This window comes from Dama dama, chromosome 13, assembly GCF_033118175.1.
Source record: "Dama dama isolate Ldn47 chromosome 13, ASM3311817v1, whole genome shotgun sequence".
Classification (NCBI taxonomy): Eukaryota; Metazoa; Chordata; class Mammalia; order Artiodactyla; family Cervidae; genus Dama; species Dama dama.
The window spans coordinates 42466042-42483416 of record NC_083693.1 but is presented as its reverse complement, the minus strand read 5'-3'; the positions used below and the strand labels follow the sequence as shown (position 1 = coordinate 42483416).

General features: G+C 51.5%; 1 protein-coding gene across 1 annotated transcript in view; it reads left to right on the top strand.

Annotated features, from left to right (window-relative positions):
* CCDC33 (coiled-coil domain containing 33) overlaps positions 1 to 17375 on the top strand; it is a 136259-nt gene that overhangs the window by 66882 nt on the left and 52002 nt on the right. The window contains 3 exon segments of the mRNA XM_061159108.1: positions 6435 to 6556; positions 7410 to 7543; positions 8804 to 8886. Coding sequence (XP_061015091.1) covers positions 6435 to 6556; positions 7410 to 7543; positions 8804 to 8886 — 339 coding nt within the window.

The following is a 17375-nucleotide window of genomic DNA, read 5'->3' as shown; positions in this document are numbered from 1 at the left end:
ATGGGGAGTTATTATTATTTAATGGGTACAGAGTTTCTGTTTTAGATGATGAGAAAGTTCTGGAAATCAGTGGTGGTGATGGTTATGCCACATTGTGAATATACTTAATGCCACTGAACTATACACTTAAAATGGTTAAAATGATAAATTTTTTATTATGCCTGTTTTACTACAATAAATAAAAATTTTTAACCAAAGGTGAGAGGGGTGTGAAGGCTGGACAGGTGCCCAGACATTGGACTGTTGAGTTTTTAATAGAGAAGGGTTGGTGCAGAATGGTTGAGAACAAGAGCACAGGTATGATACACATCTGGGTTGGAGAGGAGGGTGGTGGGTGTGAGTACATCGGGGAGGGGTGGGCACATTCTGGCTGGGTCCAGGGCAACGGCCTCACTGATCTCTTCTCATAGTCTTCCCTTTGCCCCACACCATGGTCCCAACGTTCCTGGGGTCTTGAAGAAGATAGGAGTGCTTGGGAAGTCCTTCTTGTTGTCTGCCAACCAGAGTTCGTGTCTGGCATGGTGAATATTGAATGAGGCACCCCTTTGGAGCTCCAGTCTCCATTTAAAGGCAAAGACACTGGAAGAAGGCTTAGACACGAACAAGAGTGATGGTGGTAAGGAGGGGTGGGACAGAGGGGGACTCTGGGGACAGAGGCTTCAAACCCAAACCAATCCTCGGCCTGATTTCCCTGGAGTCATCTCACTCATGGCCCTGCATTTGCCCAGAAAATTATGAACCAATCAGCAGGCAATCCCGAGGGACAGGAAGCGCTGACTGCTTTAATGAGTGAGCCCCCTCCCCACCCTGGGGGGCTCTGGCTGCCTTGGCTGGCTGTCTAACTAGTCTGGGTGGGGGCATTGTTCCCAGCGCCTCTTGCATGTGTGGGGCTGGGGGCCAGAGGCCCAGCGATGGTGGGACCCTTGCTGAAGATCACCTGGCCATGGCAGTTGGGCCAGATTGGGAACTCACTGGCAGCTGGCACAGCGGTGCCAGGTCCCAGCAGTGAGAGGACACGGGCAGGCTTCTGTGGCACAGGCGGGGAGATGAGGGGGTGAGCAGAGCACCACCAGCAGCTCACACAGATCCCTGTCCTGTCCTCTCTCGGAGTGCCAGTCCCCTCATCTTAGTTCAGGGGTGGGGGTTGGACTAGCTCACTTCTGGCACCTGCTCCTCGGACATCTTGGGGTGTAGTGATGTCCCACCAGTCACGCACCGTGACCAGCACTGTGGGTGCGGACTCGAGGGTCTAGAAGATCGGGGTATGACCCCTTTACTGTGACTTGCTGTCTGTGTGAACTTTGGAAAGCTGCTTCTTCTTTTTTTTTAATCTGCTGGGCTGTATGGAGTCTTGGTTGTGGCACATAGGGCCTTCTGTGTTCATTGTGACAAGCAGGATTTTTTTTTTTTTTTTAAGTTGCAGCATGCAGTTTCTAGTTACCTGACCAAGGGTTGAACCTGGGCCCCCTGCATTGGGAGTGTGCAGTCTTAGCCGCTGGACCACCAGGGAAGTCCACTTGGCAAGCTTCTTGATTTCTCCAATTCCTAATTTCTACCTTACTGCACTGTTAGGAAAACTTACTGGGTTAACCGGTGCAAAATGTCCACATCCTGGGTGGAAGTGAAATGGATTCGGACCCTTTCAGAGCTGCCCTTCCCCTAGTGCAGTGCCCGCTCTGAGGCCAGCCTCGCCAATGCTCTTGTTACATTTGGCTACAAGTCACATGAACCCTAATTCCCATCGACTTAAACTCTTGTGGCACCTTGGGACGGATCCCCATGAAGATGCTGCCAGAATTGGTTGATGCGTAGGCTCAGCAGCATCCTCAGGGATTCAGGATCTTTTCAACAGCCCTGGATTGCCATCTTCAGCCGGTTAACAGCTCATGGATACAGAACATTCTCCCAACCCATCCAGAGGAAGAGGTGCCAAGACCAGGAGGACAAGAGAGCCTCTCCTCCCCACAAGTGTGTGTTTTTTTTTTAATTTATTGAAGTATAGTTGATTCTCTGCTAAACAGCAAAGACTCAGTTTTACACATATAGACATACTTTTTATATATATTCTTTTCCATTATGGTTTATCACAGGATATTGAATATAAACCCCCATGCCGTACAGTGGGACCTTATTGTTTGCCCATCGTCCTACATATAATAGTTTACACTTGCTAATCCCAAACTCTCCTTCCGTCTCTCCTCCAACCCCCTCCCCCTTGGCAGCCACAAGTCTGCTCTCTGTGTCTGTGAGTCTCTTTCTATTTCGTAAAAAGTTTCATTTGTGTCATATTTTAGATACTACATACAAGTGATGTCACGCGGCATCTGTCTTTCTTTCTAACTTACTGCACTTAGTAGGTCAATCTCTAGTTGCATCTACAGTGTTGTAAGTGGCATTATTTCGTTCCTTTTTACTGCTGAGTCGTGTTCCATTGTGTATATGTACCACGCTTTCTTTATCCATTCATCTGTCGATGGACATTTAGGTTGCTTCCTTGACTTGGCTATTGTGAATAGTGCCGCTGTGAACACAGAAGTGCCTGTATCTCTTTGAATCACAGTTTTGTCTGGGTATATACCCAGGAGTGGGATTGTTGGATGATATGACAGCTCTTTCTTTTTTTTTTTTTAGCTTCCTGAGGAACCTCCATACTGTTTTCCATAGTGGCTGCACCAATTTACATTCCTGCCAACACCCACAAGTGGTTTTTATGAGGACTTGGCAACCTCCTCCAGCTGCCCTTCAGAAGACTCCCCCCTCTCATCTTTTTGGCCAGAATTGGATCACATGCACTTCTCTCAGCCAATCATGGAGGAAAGACACGGCATATCACCCTGCCAGTAGCAAGTGCAGACAGGTGTAGAGAAGGGGCACCTGGACCCAAGCTGGTTCTCGGCTCGGAGGAAAGAAAGGGAGTGGCTGAGGGGTAGGCAGCCCTCCATGTCTGCTCCACCCCTCTCGGAGCCTGGTGATGATAGCGAAACCTGAACTCTGATAAGTTGACCTAGCACAGCCTGTGGGACCCAACATAGGGTGGAACTTAGGAGTCATTCCTACCCTGGCCTCCCACAGAACTGATAGAGCTCCTGGCTGATGAAATGTAAGCAGTGGAGTCTCGCATCACTTGCATCTCTTCCCTGCTGAGTTCCCACAGCCAGTCTGCACCCAAGCTCTCATGAGGCCTCTTTCCTTTGCTGGCGTCTCCTCTTGGCTGGACCATTGCAGCAGCCTCCAGCAGGGCCCCATCCTGCCACGGGTGGCCACGGTGGCTCCCTGCCCAGCGTTAGGCCTTCCCCCTGGACTCCTTGTCCCTACAATGGACAGGGCAAAGCCCTCACTGTCAGCCAGATACACAAGGCCTTGTCCCCCCCAGCCTTCTGGGTCTCTGTCCCTGTTCACCCAGGCATTCTCTAGCTACACTGGATGACCAGCTGTTCATACCCATGCTGACCTCTGTCACCTCCCAGTCTTAGCCTCTCTGTACTCTCAGCCTGGAGTGGTCTTCCACCTTCTTATACCTACTGCACAATCCCTAAGGCCCTCCCCTCTCCAGGTTGGAAGTCATAGCTTTTCTCTTAGACATGTGGCTTCCATGACCCACAACTTGCCTAGGCCTCTGCATGGATCATAACTCTGTGTGTGTGTGTGTGTGTGTGTGAGCACCCTATCCCCCTGGCAGGCGATGAGCTCCAGAGGGGAGCACAGTCAGGCTCTAGTTCCCCCACAGGCCCTACTGAACCTCAGTATCTATGAGTATGGAGAAGCCTCCAATTAGTATTTGCTGAGTTCAACTGACCTGAGCTTTCACCTTCACAGCAAAACATCTGCTGTCTCCTTCAGCCTTCACAGCAGCCGGTCAGAATGTGGCACCCAAGATGTTTTCTCACTGGACCATGAAAACCAGGTCCTAGAGAGGGGAAGGGACTTGCTGAAGGTCACACACAAGGTTGAGGCAGACCTGGGCCCGGAGCCTAGGTGTCCCAGCCACCCAGCATCAGCTGCCCCCACAGCTGCTCTTGCCCTGGTGGCCACCACTGCGTCTGGGCAGAGCAGGCAGCAGCAGATGTGGGTGTGGGTGTGGCGGGCCCTGGGGAAATGCCAGGAGGGACCATAGGCCGTGTAATGAAGGCTCTGTCCCCGGGGAAGGCAGGTCTGCCTCAGTGGCTGGGGGTTAATGGCTTTGCTGAAGATCACAGCTGAAGGTTAATCACGTTCCTTATTCCACAGCCTGCCAGAGCCTTTGCCATTAGCATCTGTGGGGAATGGCTTCCCCACTTATGGTGCCCCCACTCCATGCCACCAGCATCTTCACCAGGTCCCTGGCATCAGCCTCGGGAGGTAGTTTAACCTTGATTCCTTGCCCCCACCCCATACACACAGGAGAGAGGCTGACCCTTCCTCCCCAGTTCTAGGTCTGAAAGGATCTTTCCTGGGGGACTCATCTGGGAAACCATTCAGGGAGGGAGCTGTCCTTCCTGGCCAGGCAGACACTGTTTCTTGCTGTGTAGACTCCATTTAGACACATTAATAGTCCCTAGAGAGGACAGCCAGCATCCATTAAACACCCCTCTTCCTGAGTGGGGCAGAGGGGTCTGTCACAGGTCCTCCTTGAGTGCCTTGGTATTTGGCAGATGGTCCAGGCTGTGTGGATGCCCCTCCGGGATTCGGGAGAATGGTCGCTCTGGGATTGGCATGGTTTGGGGATAAACCCTGAAAGGCCATTCCCGGGCACCACAGAACCCAGAGCAGTTTCTCTGACCTGACCTGGTGGCCAAGGCACTGTCCTGAGCTGCCACCAGCGCCTGCTCTCAGGAACACACCCATCACCCCTGTATTCAGGCCCCAAAATGACTGCAGCTCATCTCCCCGGGGGCAGAGGCAGACACAGCTGAACCTCCAGCCAGGCGTGGGAGGATGGGAGAGACACTTTAGTGTGACAGGCATCAAGGCCCTGCCATGGCGGGGGAGGGGACCCACACTGTATTTCGCAATCCTGCTGTCAATAACTCCTGGAGCCGGCAGTGCATTTGTGCTGACCTTTCCAAGTGATGACTGATTCCCGCAGAGGAGCCAGAGGTGGGAGAGCTGCCACTGTTGCTAAAAGCCCTGGGCTGGGGGCAGAGGCATGACAGCTACTTGGAGAGTCTGTGCCAATGACCTCCAGGCACATCCCTGGGTTGGGGACCACACAGGGCTGCCTGCTGGGTGTTACAGGCTGATGCCATCCCCCTCCCCCAACACACACACACCCAATCCCATCACTCACTCATCACCTTCTGGCCTTTGCAAATGCTTGACCTTCTCTCCTTGGAGTCCCTCCTCATTCTAGGGGGTCCACACATGTCAGGCTTGATGCCACCTCCACACTTTGGCTCAGGAGGTTTTCCCACTCAGAATAACATCCTCCCTCCCTTCAGCCCTCTAGACCTTTCTCTCAGAGGCTTCCTCTAGTCCTGCTTCCTTCAAGCAGGCTTTTCTGATCATCCGTGGGAGTGTCTCAAACAGTCCCTTGTTTGGGGGCTATCGTTAATGCTGTCTCGTTTTGTTGTTTAAATACTAGCCATATGTGTGCCCCGGATGCTGGCTTAGTCCCCCAGATGCCCTATTGAAGAGCTGCTGTGGCTGCTGCAGGGGGCTGGGACACCCACGCAGGGCAGAGAGGGGCTGGTGACAAGGACAGAGGTCACATCTAATTTGGCATCTAGAACACCACCAGCCATGGGTGGGAACACTGGTATAACTGTTGAGGAATAGTTTCCCCATGATGAATCAAGTGTCTTAAAATATGCATGTCCTTTAATTCAACAGTTCTATTTTGGGTACTTGTTCTAAGGAAATAATTTAAGATACAGAGCTATGTATCAAAGATTATTCGATGCAGTTTATTGGACAAATCGGAAGGGAGAAACCAGGATGCTTGGACATGACAGAATGTCCTGCAGCTACTACAGATGGGTAATTAATGTTACTTAGGACTCTGGATATGCTCAGGTTTTAATGGTAAATGTAAAAAAACAAGGCAAGATGTTAGGATGACAATTACATGGCAATTATATACAAAATATGCATGGGGAAAAAAAAAACCTATCAACAGAAAGAGGGAATTCCCTGGCAGTCCAGTAGTTAGGACCACAGGGGGCATGAGTTTGATCCCTGGTTGGGGAACCAAGATCCTGCAAGAATCACAGTGCATCCAAAAAAAAAAAAAAAAAACCCTAGAAAGAACCATGCAATATTGTGAACAGTTGTCTCTAATGTAGGAATTCAGGTTTTATTTCATCTTTCTGCTTTTCTGTATTTTTCCAAAACTGTGTGTTGCTTTCATAATCGGGACAAACTCTGTGATGGATACAGACAATCACACAACATGATGCTTGAATATTCCTTGATTTGGGAGAAGCTGTGACCCCACCACCTACTCCCACCTTCTCCTTGCAGCTGTCCAAGCCTGGGGGAGTCCCAGAGCTGCCCCTGTGGCATCACTTCCTCTTTCAAAACCAGGATGGGGCCACCAGCTTCTCAGAGGACACAACCCTGGTCTGGAGTACTGCTCCTCGTCTTTAAGTGAGTGACTGCCATCGCCATCTCAGGGAAGCCACACACCGGGACACATGTCTGAAAGGGTGTTCAGACCATCCTGCCTCTGCCTCCTGTGGGGATGGGTGAAGGGGTCCCAAGAGAGCCTCTGGTGTATGCAGACAGATTGGGGAGCACACTGGGGCCTGGGCCAGGACACACGGGCCCTATTTCCATAGTAGATCCATGTGTTTATTGCACCACCACCTGCCTCTACTTGAGTCTATCAGTGACGGGAGAGGAGAGGAACCCTTAGAGCTCACAGCCTTGGAGGCAGGGAGACAGGATTCAGAGACCAGCTGATCCACAGTCAGTTCCACACCACCTGAGCGAAGCCCCCAAAGCATAGAGCCAAAGGAGAGCCATATAAACATCCAGATATATAGAATATGCTTAGCATTGGCCCTGAACTCAGGAAGCCCTGAAGGGCAGAGGAGATTTGTGCAGGGAAAGTTCAGGAGGCAGGAAACTGGAGGGTGGTGAGGGATGGGAGAATCAGATGTCAGGTACCAAAGGAGGCTTCCCTGGTGGCTCAGTGGTAAAGAATCTGCCTGCAGTGCAGGAGACACAGGCGACTCGGGTTGGATCCCTGGGTCAGGAAGATGCCCTGGAGAAGGAAATGGCAACCCACTCCAGTATTCTTGCCTGGAGAATCCCATGGAAGCAAGCTGGGCAGGCTACAGTCCATAGGATCACAAAGAGTCGGACATGACTGAAGTGACTTAGCACACAGCACTGACCAAAAGAGGGGCCCCAGTGGGGCCTCAGATGCTGAGATCCAAGAAGCCTGGGCTGGGGGCTTTGGTGGGAGCCCAGTTGATCTTCCCCCACAGTGAAAGGCAGTGAACCACGGACTCTTAACATACTCCTGGGCATCTCCGTGTTGCCACTAAAGAGCCGTTTGTACCACAAGATGCTGGTAGGGAAAGGCCTGAATGGACTGCGTGTAGAGAAGCTCCCCATCACTGTGAGTGGCCCCCTGGACAGTCCATGGCTGGTCCCCCTGGCCCCACCGCTCCCCAACGTGCTCCACCTCGCCCCACCAACAGAGCGAATCTGCCTTCTCCAGCAACTTCCAGCAGGGCCTCCAGCAGGGCATCTGACCACTGTCAGATGTGAGGACTACCTCCAACACCAAAACTCAGCCTTGCCCCTGGGCTAGTGATGAAGTTGCCCCTGGGCAACCTGGGAGAAGCACAAGAGGCCCTGGGGGATAGCAGACTTTTAACCAGCCAGACCTGAGTTCAAATTTTGACTTGCCCTAGTCCTCTCAGCAGAACCTGGAACAATTTACTTCACCTCTCTGAACCTATAGAGCACGCATCTCTGATATGGAAACAACATGCTGGATATGATTTCTCTGTATACCATGAAAGTCTAGAGCCAGACTGTCTGGGTCTAGTATTTATCAGCTTACATGACCGTGGAAAAATTACTTGGTCTCAGCCTTAGTTTCCCTTTTTATAAAATCGGTTCTTCATAATAGTACTTTTCTCATATGGTTGCTATGAGTTTTGTTTTGTTTTGTTTTGTTTTTGAGGAAACACCTGTATAACACATAGAATAGAATAAATGCTCAATAACAATGAGTTATCATCATCACTGCCTATTTCTATGCCACGTTTTTCCCTAAAAGACTATGGTCAAGGGACCTCCCTTGTTAGTCCAGTGGTTAAGACTCAGCTTCCAGTGCAGGGTGCCTGGGTTCAATCCCCGGTCAGAAAATCCCATATGTGGCAAGGCCAAAAAATTAAACTCATAAAAAACAAAGAGGCACAATTTGGCAACCAAAAGTAATTTTAAAAAGATATCTTGGCCACCCTGACATAATAGATAGGTAGTGTTAGGTGCTCAGTCATGTCTGACTCTGCAACCCCATGGACTGTAGTCAACCAGGCTCCCTGTCCATGGAATCCTCCAGGCAAGAATACTGGAGTGGGTAGTCACGAACAGACCTCAACAAATTAGAGATTCCCCACTCTGCCAGGACGCAAGCCTGAAGGAGCCAGTCAGCTCTCTTGCGGGCTTGGGCTCAGTGGGGGTACGGAAGTAGTTAGAGTGAGCAGAGGTGGGAGTTCAGAGGTGGGAGGCCAGCTCCCGCCTCCCTTCCACCCCCTGGGCACAGCCTCCCCAGGCACCATCCTAGGGAACCTGGGACAGTGGGCAGCGGTGGCAGCAGCTGCCTGCCCTGGCCAGTGTGGCCGACGGTTCCCTTTACCTCCCCCAGGACACCAAGCTGAAAACCAGAAATAGTGAGGCCCCCACGGTGGATCTCTCCTTCCAGCTGCTTTCCTCCAACATAAGACCATGGTCAGGGAAAACTCAGGGCCTGGAAGCCCATGTGCCAGCTGGTGTAGCCTCTCAGTGGGTTGCCACCTCCTTCTCAATTGCTGACCTTGTTCTGGAGCTTTTGGAAGGAGGGGGCTGCTATTCCTGAGGGTGAGTTAAGGCTTGAAAAAAACAGATTAGGAAGAAAGAGTTGAGAACAGAGAGCCACTCAGACCTGAGTGTCAGCCTCTAACTCCTCCCATGCCAAGCCTGGCTCTCTGGGATCGAGATGCTACAAGAGCGAATGAATGAGGATATTCGCTTCTGTCGCTGTGTTAAAAACTACCACAAACTTAGTGGCTTAAAGCAACACTCATGTATGAGTTCACACTTCTGTAGGTAGGCAGTCCAGTACAGCAAGGCTGAAATCAGGATACAGGATACAGGCAGAGTCCTGTTCCCATCTGGAGGATCTGAGGAATAGAGCACTTCCAGGCTCACTGAGGTTGTTCATCAGAATCCAGTTCCCTGCAGCACTAAGGTCCCTGTTCCCTAGCTGGCTGGGCTGTCAGCCGGGGGCCTCTCAGCTCCTGAAGGCCACCCACATTCCTTCTCACAATGCCTCCTCCGTCTTTACGCCAGTTGGCATGTCAAACCCCCCTCCCTCCGCAAAGCGCTCTGAATTTCTCCTCTGTCAGCAGCCAGAGAAAATGCTCTGCTTGTAAAGGGGCTCCTGTGATTCAATCAGGCTTCTGCTGATGTCCCATATTGAGGTCCGCGGTGCCACGTGACATAATTTTAGGTGTGATAGCTCACCGTATTCACAGGTTTCAGGGCTTAGGGTGTGGAATCTTGGAGGCTCGTTTTTGGAACCCTGCCTACTGCAGCTGAGTTGGCCTGAGCAGAAAACCCCCAGGGGCTGAGCCCTGTCTGATGGACGGGTTCTCTTCCTCCAGCAGCTGTACCTGAGCTCTGAGTCCAGCTTGGACCTGGGTCACTTGGCTCCAGGGCACCTGATGGGCTGGACTCTTCCCACTTTTCCCTCTGAGGTGCTGAGAGAGGCAGGAGGTTGGGATGTGGGCAGTTTAGGACCATGAACCCCGGAAATGCTTGCAGGGGGCTGATGGCTGGATCAGCCCACTCCTACTGGCTTTCTGGGCCAGGAGAAATAGCCACCTGTGACTTTATCTGTGAAGAACCCAGGGACTTCCTTGTGGGAGCATCTGAGGGGGTATCTGGGAAGGTACCAGCCCCAAAGTGTCTCCCGCAAGCCCTCTGGTGAGTGCTGGAAACCTCCCATAGCACTCCCCACTGTGGAATGTTCCGCATCGCCCTCTCGAGACTCCTCTGGTTCTTGGTCACAGAGGGTGCGTTAGATACCACCTGACGTCCACCCCATCACCACCACCACCATCACCACCAAACTAGGGATAGATGGAGACGTTACCGAGAGGGGAGGACACAGAAGCAACAAAAGACTCCGAGGAAGGGGAAGCAGAGTCCTTGGAGAAAAATGTCCCAGATGGAGCTCAACCCTCCAGGGCTCTTCTCAGGGTCTGGAGTCAGTCCGCGCCAGGCCACCGCCAGCCCCTTCCTCACCGGCCCCAGCCCCGCCCCACCTGCTACCCATTCACTGGAGCACATGTGTCCTGAGGACCGAAAGGAGCATCACGTGCTGCTGGTCAGGGCACTGGGGGACCCAGGCAGGCAACAGGCAGGTGGGCAGGCTGTCTCCTCCATCGCCCAGGGGCTGGGCACAAAGGTCTCAGCGATGAATTATTCACTGGAGCTGTGCTAAGTGCAGAATTAATCCCTTTCCTTCCAGCTGGCGGCCTCACTAAATTATCCCTCCAAGTCATGCGGGAAAATGCTGCCGAATTCATTTAGCTGCTGAGTGTTTTGATCTGGGCCTTGTGATTTTAGCTTCCCCTTCTCCCAGCCCCCTCCCCCTGGAGGCGGGTTAAAAAAAAAAAAAAAAAAAAAAAAACCTTTCAGTAATGGATTTCCGAGAAGAAAGGAAAAGAAAGGGGATCAAGATTGGGTGTGGACCAGAAAAACAGCACTGAAGGAAATTCAGATTCTGCAGCCAAGTGTTCACACACACACAGCTCTACACATGCTCTCACACGATCGCATTTGAAAACCCACACACAGACAACCACATTTGCAGAGACACGCACACGCAAACTTACACACCTCTCTGCAAGGGTATATACATTTAATGCATACAGATACATGCCCCCCCACACACACACACATGCAAACTGACACACACAGATGTTTTCACACCAGCACTGGCGCGCACAGAAGCGCAATCTTTCTGTGGTTAAACTGTTTCTTGGCGAAACTATCTGAGAATTGGCCAATAACTGATTTGCTTTGATTCTAGAATCTTGAAGTCCAATGTGGGGGCCTGAATATGAAGAGCTAACATGGATGGTTTTGGCATAAGTTTCCTGCAGGCTTGGTAACCTGATCATTCATTCTTTTATCCCACTTTATATTTGATGAGGACTAGAATTTCAGAGGCCCTTGTGGACTGCAATGAGGAGAGGGAGGAGCCAGAAGACATGGAGCCCACCTGCCTTGAATTCACCCTCCTCAGGCGTGGACAGGGCTCTTTGCTAGTGTCTGAGCCCTTTGGCGTCCTCCTCCCTAAGGGTGGTGGAGAATGTTGATGAAGAGATCAGAGGGTATAGCAGCTACACCTAAAGGATGCGTCCCTGGCTCCGCTCTTCACCATTGTCTTTGCTGTAACACCACTACCGCTTTCCATCCAACTGCACGTCTTTTCTGAGCACCTGCTGTGTAACTGATACTGTCCTGGGTTTATGAGTCTTACACTGAAAAAGATGAGAGAAGGCCCTGTCTTCACAAAGCTTGTATTCTTAGAGAGCAGGGAGTGTGGACCAGAGAAATGAGCAAATCAATTCATGAGCAGATATCAGCTCAGGATATGAGGCCTGATGAACCCAAATGAGGTGACATGATAGGAAGGGTTTGGACAGGCTCTTTGGATCTGATGGGCTCTCCAAGTAGGGTTACCAGCCAAGCTGCTATATCAAAGAAGACTGGGTTCCTTCCGTCTTATTGGTCCACCGAAGGTGCCGTCCACCAATTTGTGGGAGTCACGCAGTCTTCATCTCTGCATTCCAGCCTCTTTCCTGAGAACCTACATGTCCTGAAGGTTTGGGCACAGCCCATCCTGGTTACTTGACCTTCTGATAAACAGTTTCCTCATAGTCACAGCTTTCATATCATCCATTTTAAGAACTCCAGGAACAAGGACACCGTGGAACTTCCAACCAGGCAGAGACCACAGAAGTGTCTCTCAACAGCTCACCTGGACGGGAATCTCTGTGATCCTGTCCACCATGGTGGTCATCCCAGTCTCTCCTCCTGCTCTGCCAAGTCTGGGAGCTCACTACCTCCAGAAGCAGCCAGTCCCATGGTTCAGTGGCTACAGCTGATAGAAGTGTTTACTCCACACTGAGCCCGCCCTGCCTCCAGGGGCTCTCCCTCTGCCCCAGGCTGCTGACTCTGCCCTCTGGAGCCAGAGCGCAACCCCATCCTCTGGTAGGCAGACTAGCCAACAAAGCCTGCCATCGCAGTCAATGGGAAGAGGGAGCAGTTTCCTGGTTTGGGGTACTGTGCTTGAAGCTGGTTCTGCTGGTGACGAGTTAAGCTTTTTCCCTCTGATGGAACTTCTCAATGGACACCTGCTGCTTAGAGTGATTTGCCTTAAGCTGGAGCTGTGTGTGTGTGTGTGTGTGTGTGTGTGTGTGTGTGTATGGATGAGTACATACACGTATAACTACACATAGATACAAAAAACTAGGAAAACATGGACACCTGCATATACATGGAAAACTTCTCTTCATGGCCTATTCGGTGGAAGTTCACCTTGGAGGTCTATTCGACTCTGAGAACCCAGGAGCCAATGGCCACTCCACATATACATACATGAGTAAACCCATAGCCTCCTCCATTCCTCTCTGATCTTGGCCTCTTCTCTTTGAAGAATGCAATCTGGTCCCCCAGGAGTCTGGGCTTCTCCGGGCTAAGCAGTCTGCCTCTTTTAATGAACTGGTTTCTAGATCCCATAGCATCCTGGGTGCCCTCCAGGTTGCAGACAGCCTCTTTGAAGTGAGATCACTGACTGGGTTTCCTAGGCTAACTATGTGGATGGGAGCCTGGCCTGCACATAGTAGGTGCTCATTGTGTTAGCTCCTGACTCCTAGCCTGGAACTATGCCTCCCCACGAGGTGGGACAAGTCCTTGCTGTCATCTGGGTATTCTCTTGGGGCTGGGATTTGAGGCCTTGACTCTTGTCCAAACAGGGTGCCAGGTTACCAGGCAAGTTAGGGCCTCTGGGTGGGTAGCCACCCCTCATTAGCCCACAGCCCTGAGAGTCTCTGGAGGATTCAAAACCGACTGCTTCTTTGGGTTTGTCACAGACAGGGTGCATTGAAGGAGAGGAGGAGCTGGCCCCTGCTCTCCCCACTGAGGGTGACTCCCACAGTCCCATCTGATCTGACCTTCCCCCTCCTTGTTCTCCTCAAGGTGGGGGGCAGGGCTTTGATGCCATGCAAAATGCTGCCCTGGTGCTTTTATTCAACCCACTTACAAAGCTCTCTCTGGAGACCAGCCCAGAGTGGGGACAAGTGGCTGTTTTGCAAATGTGGAGCAGAGGGCGGGCGACAGGCAGAACCATGCGGACTTCTGATGAATTTTTATGGATTTTTGGAAACCACACGTGACAACCCTGGGGCCGGTCCTCAGAGAAGCCCCAACACGAGCTCATCTCCATTTCCTCACCAAGCCCAGCTGCCCGGAAGACCCAGTGTCCAGGGTAGCACAGCGGCCTCCTCAGCCGTTTCTATCCTCTGGGAGCTTCAGTTCAACCCCAACGACTTCAGCTCTGAAAATGCTACTGAAAGGACAATGGCAAACCCAGAGAAAAAAATACCCTTTCCCCTCTTTCAACCTCACAACATCCCTGACTGTCTTCCCTGCCCTATCCCTGGCCCCGAGCTCACCCTGAGCACCCTCCCTCCCTGTCCTCTCATTCTCCCAGGCCACAGGGCAGGAGACAGAGGAATTGTCTGTCTGTCTCCTGTTCCCAGGTACCCTTTTCCCACTTGCTCAGACTCGAGGCCCAATCCAGAGATCTTCCCATACAACCAAAGGGAGCTGGGGACGGATACGTGAGAGGGGAGAGCCTGTGCTTTTCCAGGGCCCGCCTGGCCCTTGGCTCACAGGTGCTCAGCGTTGGGGCAGGGCTCACCATCCCACCACGAGAGGCTCCTGCCTGCTTTTCACAGTGCCTGAACCCCTCCCAGCAGTGCTCCATGCTCGCTCACAGTCTCTTGGTTATGATGCACCCTTCCCACCCTGCTCCCTGCCGCAGAGAGGACGTTTGACACTCCCTCCAACACACAAGGGTTGACAGACTCTAGGTGCTCACTTCTCAAGACAGGGAGCTCATTGCCTCTCAGGAAACCCTCTGCAGTCTCCATCAGCTCCCTCTCTTTCTCCCTGTCTCTCTCCAGTTGCCTCTCCCAGTCCTGCCTTTTCCCTTCTGAGATTGGCTCCGGAGAAGTCAGCTCCCATGCCCATGTCAGCCCTGTTGTTGTTGGCAAACTTGTGTCATCTCCAGCCTGACCCACTCTCCTTCCTCTGACTGTCCACTGTCACACTGAGTGTTTTGTTTCTCATCCTCCTGGTCACCTCACCTTGCCAACACTCCTCTTAAAGTGTCCCCTGCAAACTGTGGAATTGGATCCGTATTGGTGGGTAGAATAAGACCAGCACCCTTTTTCTGCAAACACTTTTTCACCTTTGGTGCAACCAAAGTCTATCATTTGCTTTATTTGATTACTAACCAAGGCCATGGGGGTCCATTCAGAGCCAAGAAGTCCAGTCTGGTATGTGAGCCATTTTCAGGCAACACATCTTCACCTTGACCCTCTGCTGCTCCATTGCGAACTTACGCAGGGCTTCTCTTCCCTGCGGTATTTCACCTTCTTTGTCTCGACATATTGTCTGGACTTGAGATCATCCTAGACTCTGATTTCATCCTGGGTCACACATTCACAGCCCCACCTCCACCCCACCCCAAGCTCCGGGTCATCCATTGACATGGTTAGGACACTTTGCTGCAATGTGCAGTAACGAAAGGCGCATCCTTAGAACTGGGTTTGAGTTCTGTATCTTCCACTCGATCTTAGCCACCTTGAGCTTTACTTTTCTCATTTATAGAAAAGGGCTGTGATCCCTACCAGCCAGGAATGTAGTGAGTATTTAATGAGGGAGCGTGTGTAAGTGCCCAGCACAGGGTCTTGCAGACGCTCAGTAAAGCGAGTACTTCCTATTGTTCACCCAAGTCGCTGACAAACACGCTGAACTCATCAGAGATGAGGACAGGGCTCCTGGGGGAAGGGAACCACAGAGCCCTGCTAATCCATCACTCGGCGCCCGCCCCTCATGACAGCTGCTCCACCAGATTCCCATCCATAAGGACATCAGGAGGCCTTGTCGAGTGCTGAAGATAAACGTCACCAGCACCACATTTGGTCTCACAGCAATTTTTCAGGGAATGAAGAAACGCAGAACAGACAGACAATCACGTTTCCGGAGGCCAGAGCCCTGAGCTGGGGGCTGGAGAGAAGATAGAGAAAATGAAGATCCGTGAGCTCCCAGGTCAGGGAAGCCAGAGCTGAACCCAGAGCCACACTGCAGGCTCATCCTGAATGCCTCCCTGATCACCCTGTGCTGCCTTGAGTGTGAGCCTACGACTCCCAGCCACAGATGGAATGGATTGAGTCAGGATACAGACTTGGGAACTGGCCATTTGGGCCTTCCCCTGGCCTGCTCTGCTCTTCCCATGAGCCCAATGCATAGCTGATGGATTGAAGAAGGGGAGGTGGGGAAGTAAGACTGGGCAGAAACTTTCAGACCAAACTTCTTAGAAAGTGGAGGCTGCTCTTGGGTTTGTCCCTATCTCAAAGTTGGACTACGACAGCCTAGACCTCCTTTCAGCGAAATCATGTGCATCCTGGGTCCAGCCAAGGTCATTCAAGTATGAATTCATCAACCGTTTATTAGATCCCTAACCTGCACCAAGCAGTAAAGTACTCCAAAAGATCATCAGTATTCATCTTGCTAAGGGTTCTAATTAAGGTAGATGCATTGAGCACAGGGGAAGAGTCATAGAGAAGCATGGTTTACACTCTGCCTCAAAGAGTGGCTTGGAAATGGGCAAGACAGGGGAACCACAAGTGCAAAGCCCCAGAAGCATGTCTGGAGTGCATGGGACATGAGGAAACTGTTGTGGGCAGCAAGACTGGAGAGTTAGATGAGGCCTAGATTGCGGAGTGTCTGGATGCCAGGATATAACGTTTAGACTTTGTCGTAGAGTAGTAGGAAGCTGGACTTCCCCGGTGGCTCAGACAGTAGAGAATCTGCCTGCAATGCCAGAGACCCAGGTTTGATACCTGATTCAGGAAGATCCCCTGGAAAAAGGAATGACAACCCACTCCAATATTCTTGACTGGAGAATTCCATGGACAGAGGAGCTTGGCTGGCTACAGTCCACAGTAGCACAGAGTCGGACATGACTGAGTGACTAACACACATACATACACAATGGGAAGCTGAGGAAGATGTTTGATCAGCAGTAAGATGTGATTTCATCAATACATTGGAAGGATCTTTCTAGATACGAATAGAGGGAACCCAAGGGGAAAGATTCAGTGTAGAAAGACAAGGTTTCAGGCTAACAAGAGAAAGCCCACAGCTTATCCACTGAACCATAGGCAGGGCTCTATTTAATACTAAAATCCCTGCAAGAACTTTTTAAAAATCTTTATCACTGGCTCCCCTCCTCTGACCCCACAACTTGCTTTTAGATTAACCCTCTGACACCATTTTCTGGAGAATGAATCATGGCCCCAATGAGGATTAACACTTGGGCCCTTCTTGGCTGGCGGACAGACTCGGAACTTCAAACCCCACTGCAGCTGCCAGACCACATGGTCTGTCATAAAGGAGGCTTTTGGTATTCAGGGGATGTGGCAAGCCCTCTTGGAGGGACCCGTTGCCTGAGCCTCGCCTTCAGCTGAAGAGATAAGAACCTACAACTGCAGCCACAGGAAATGACAAAGCAGCGACTGCTGGGGGATCCACAGCACAGGGCTCATTACAGCGCTTGCCAGCGGGCGAGACACCCTTATCAGGGAGAAAATTGCATCAGGCCTCCTGAATTACTAGCGATTGGAAGCAGATTTCTTGGGACGCACTTTGTTAGATACCTAATGAGCAGGATACAGGCGGGCAGAGCCCAAAGCCAGTAGGGCGGGGGACAAATGTCTTTGTTAAACAGAATTTGTCAGTTTCCGCTTCAGGCTCCCTGGGGAGGGTTCAGGGCCAGCTAATTGAATTAAGAGCCTCTGCGCTCCAGCAAGAAGGTTCTGGGCGGGGCGAGAGGCAGGCAGGCCTCAAGACGGGCACTTTCAGAACCGAGGACAGCA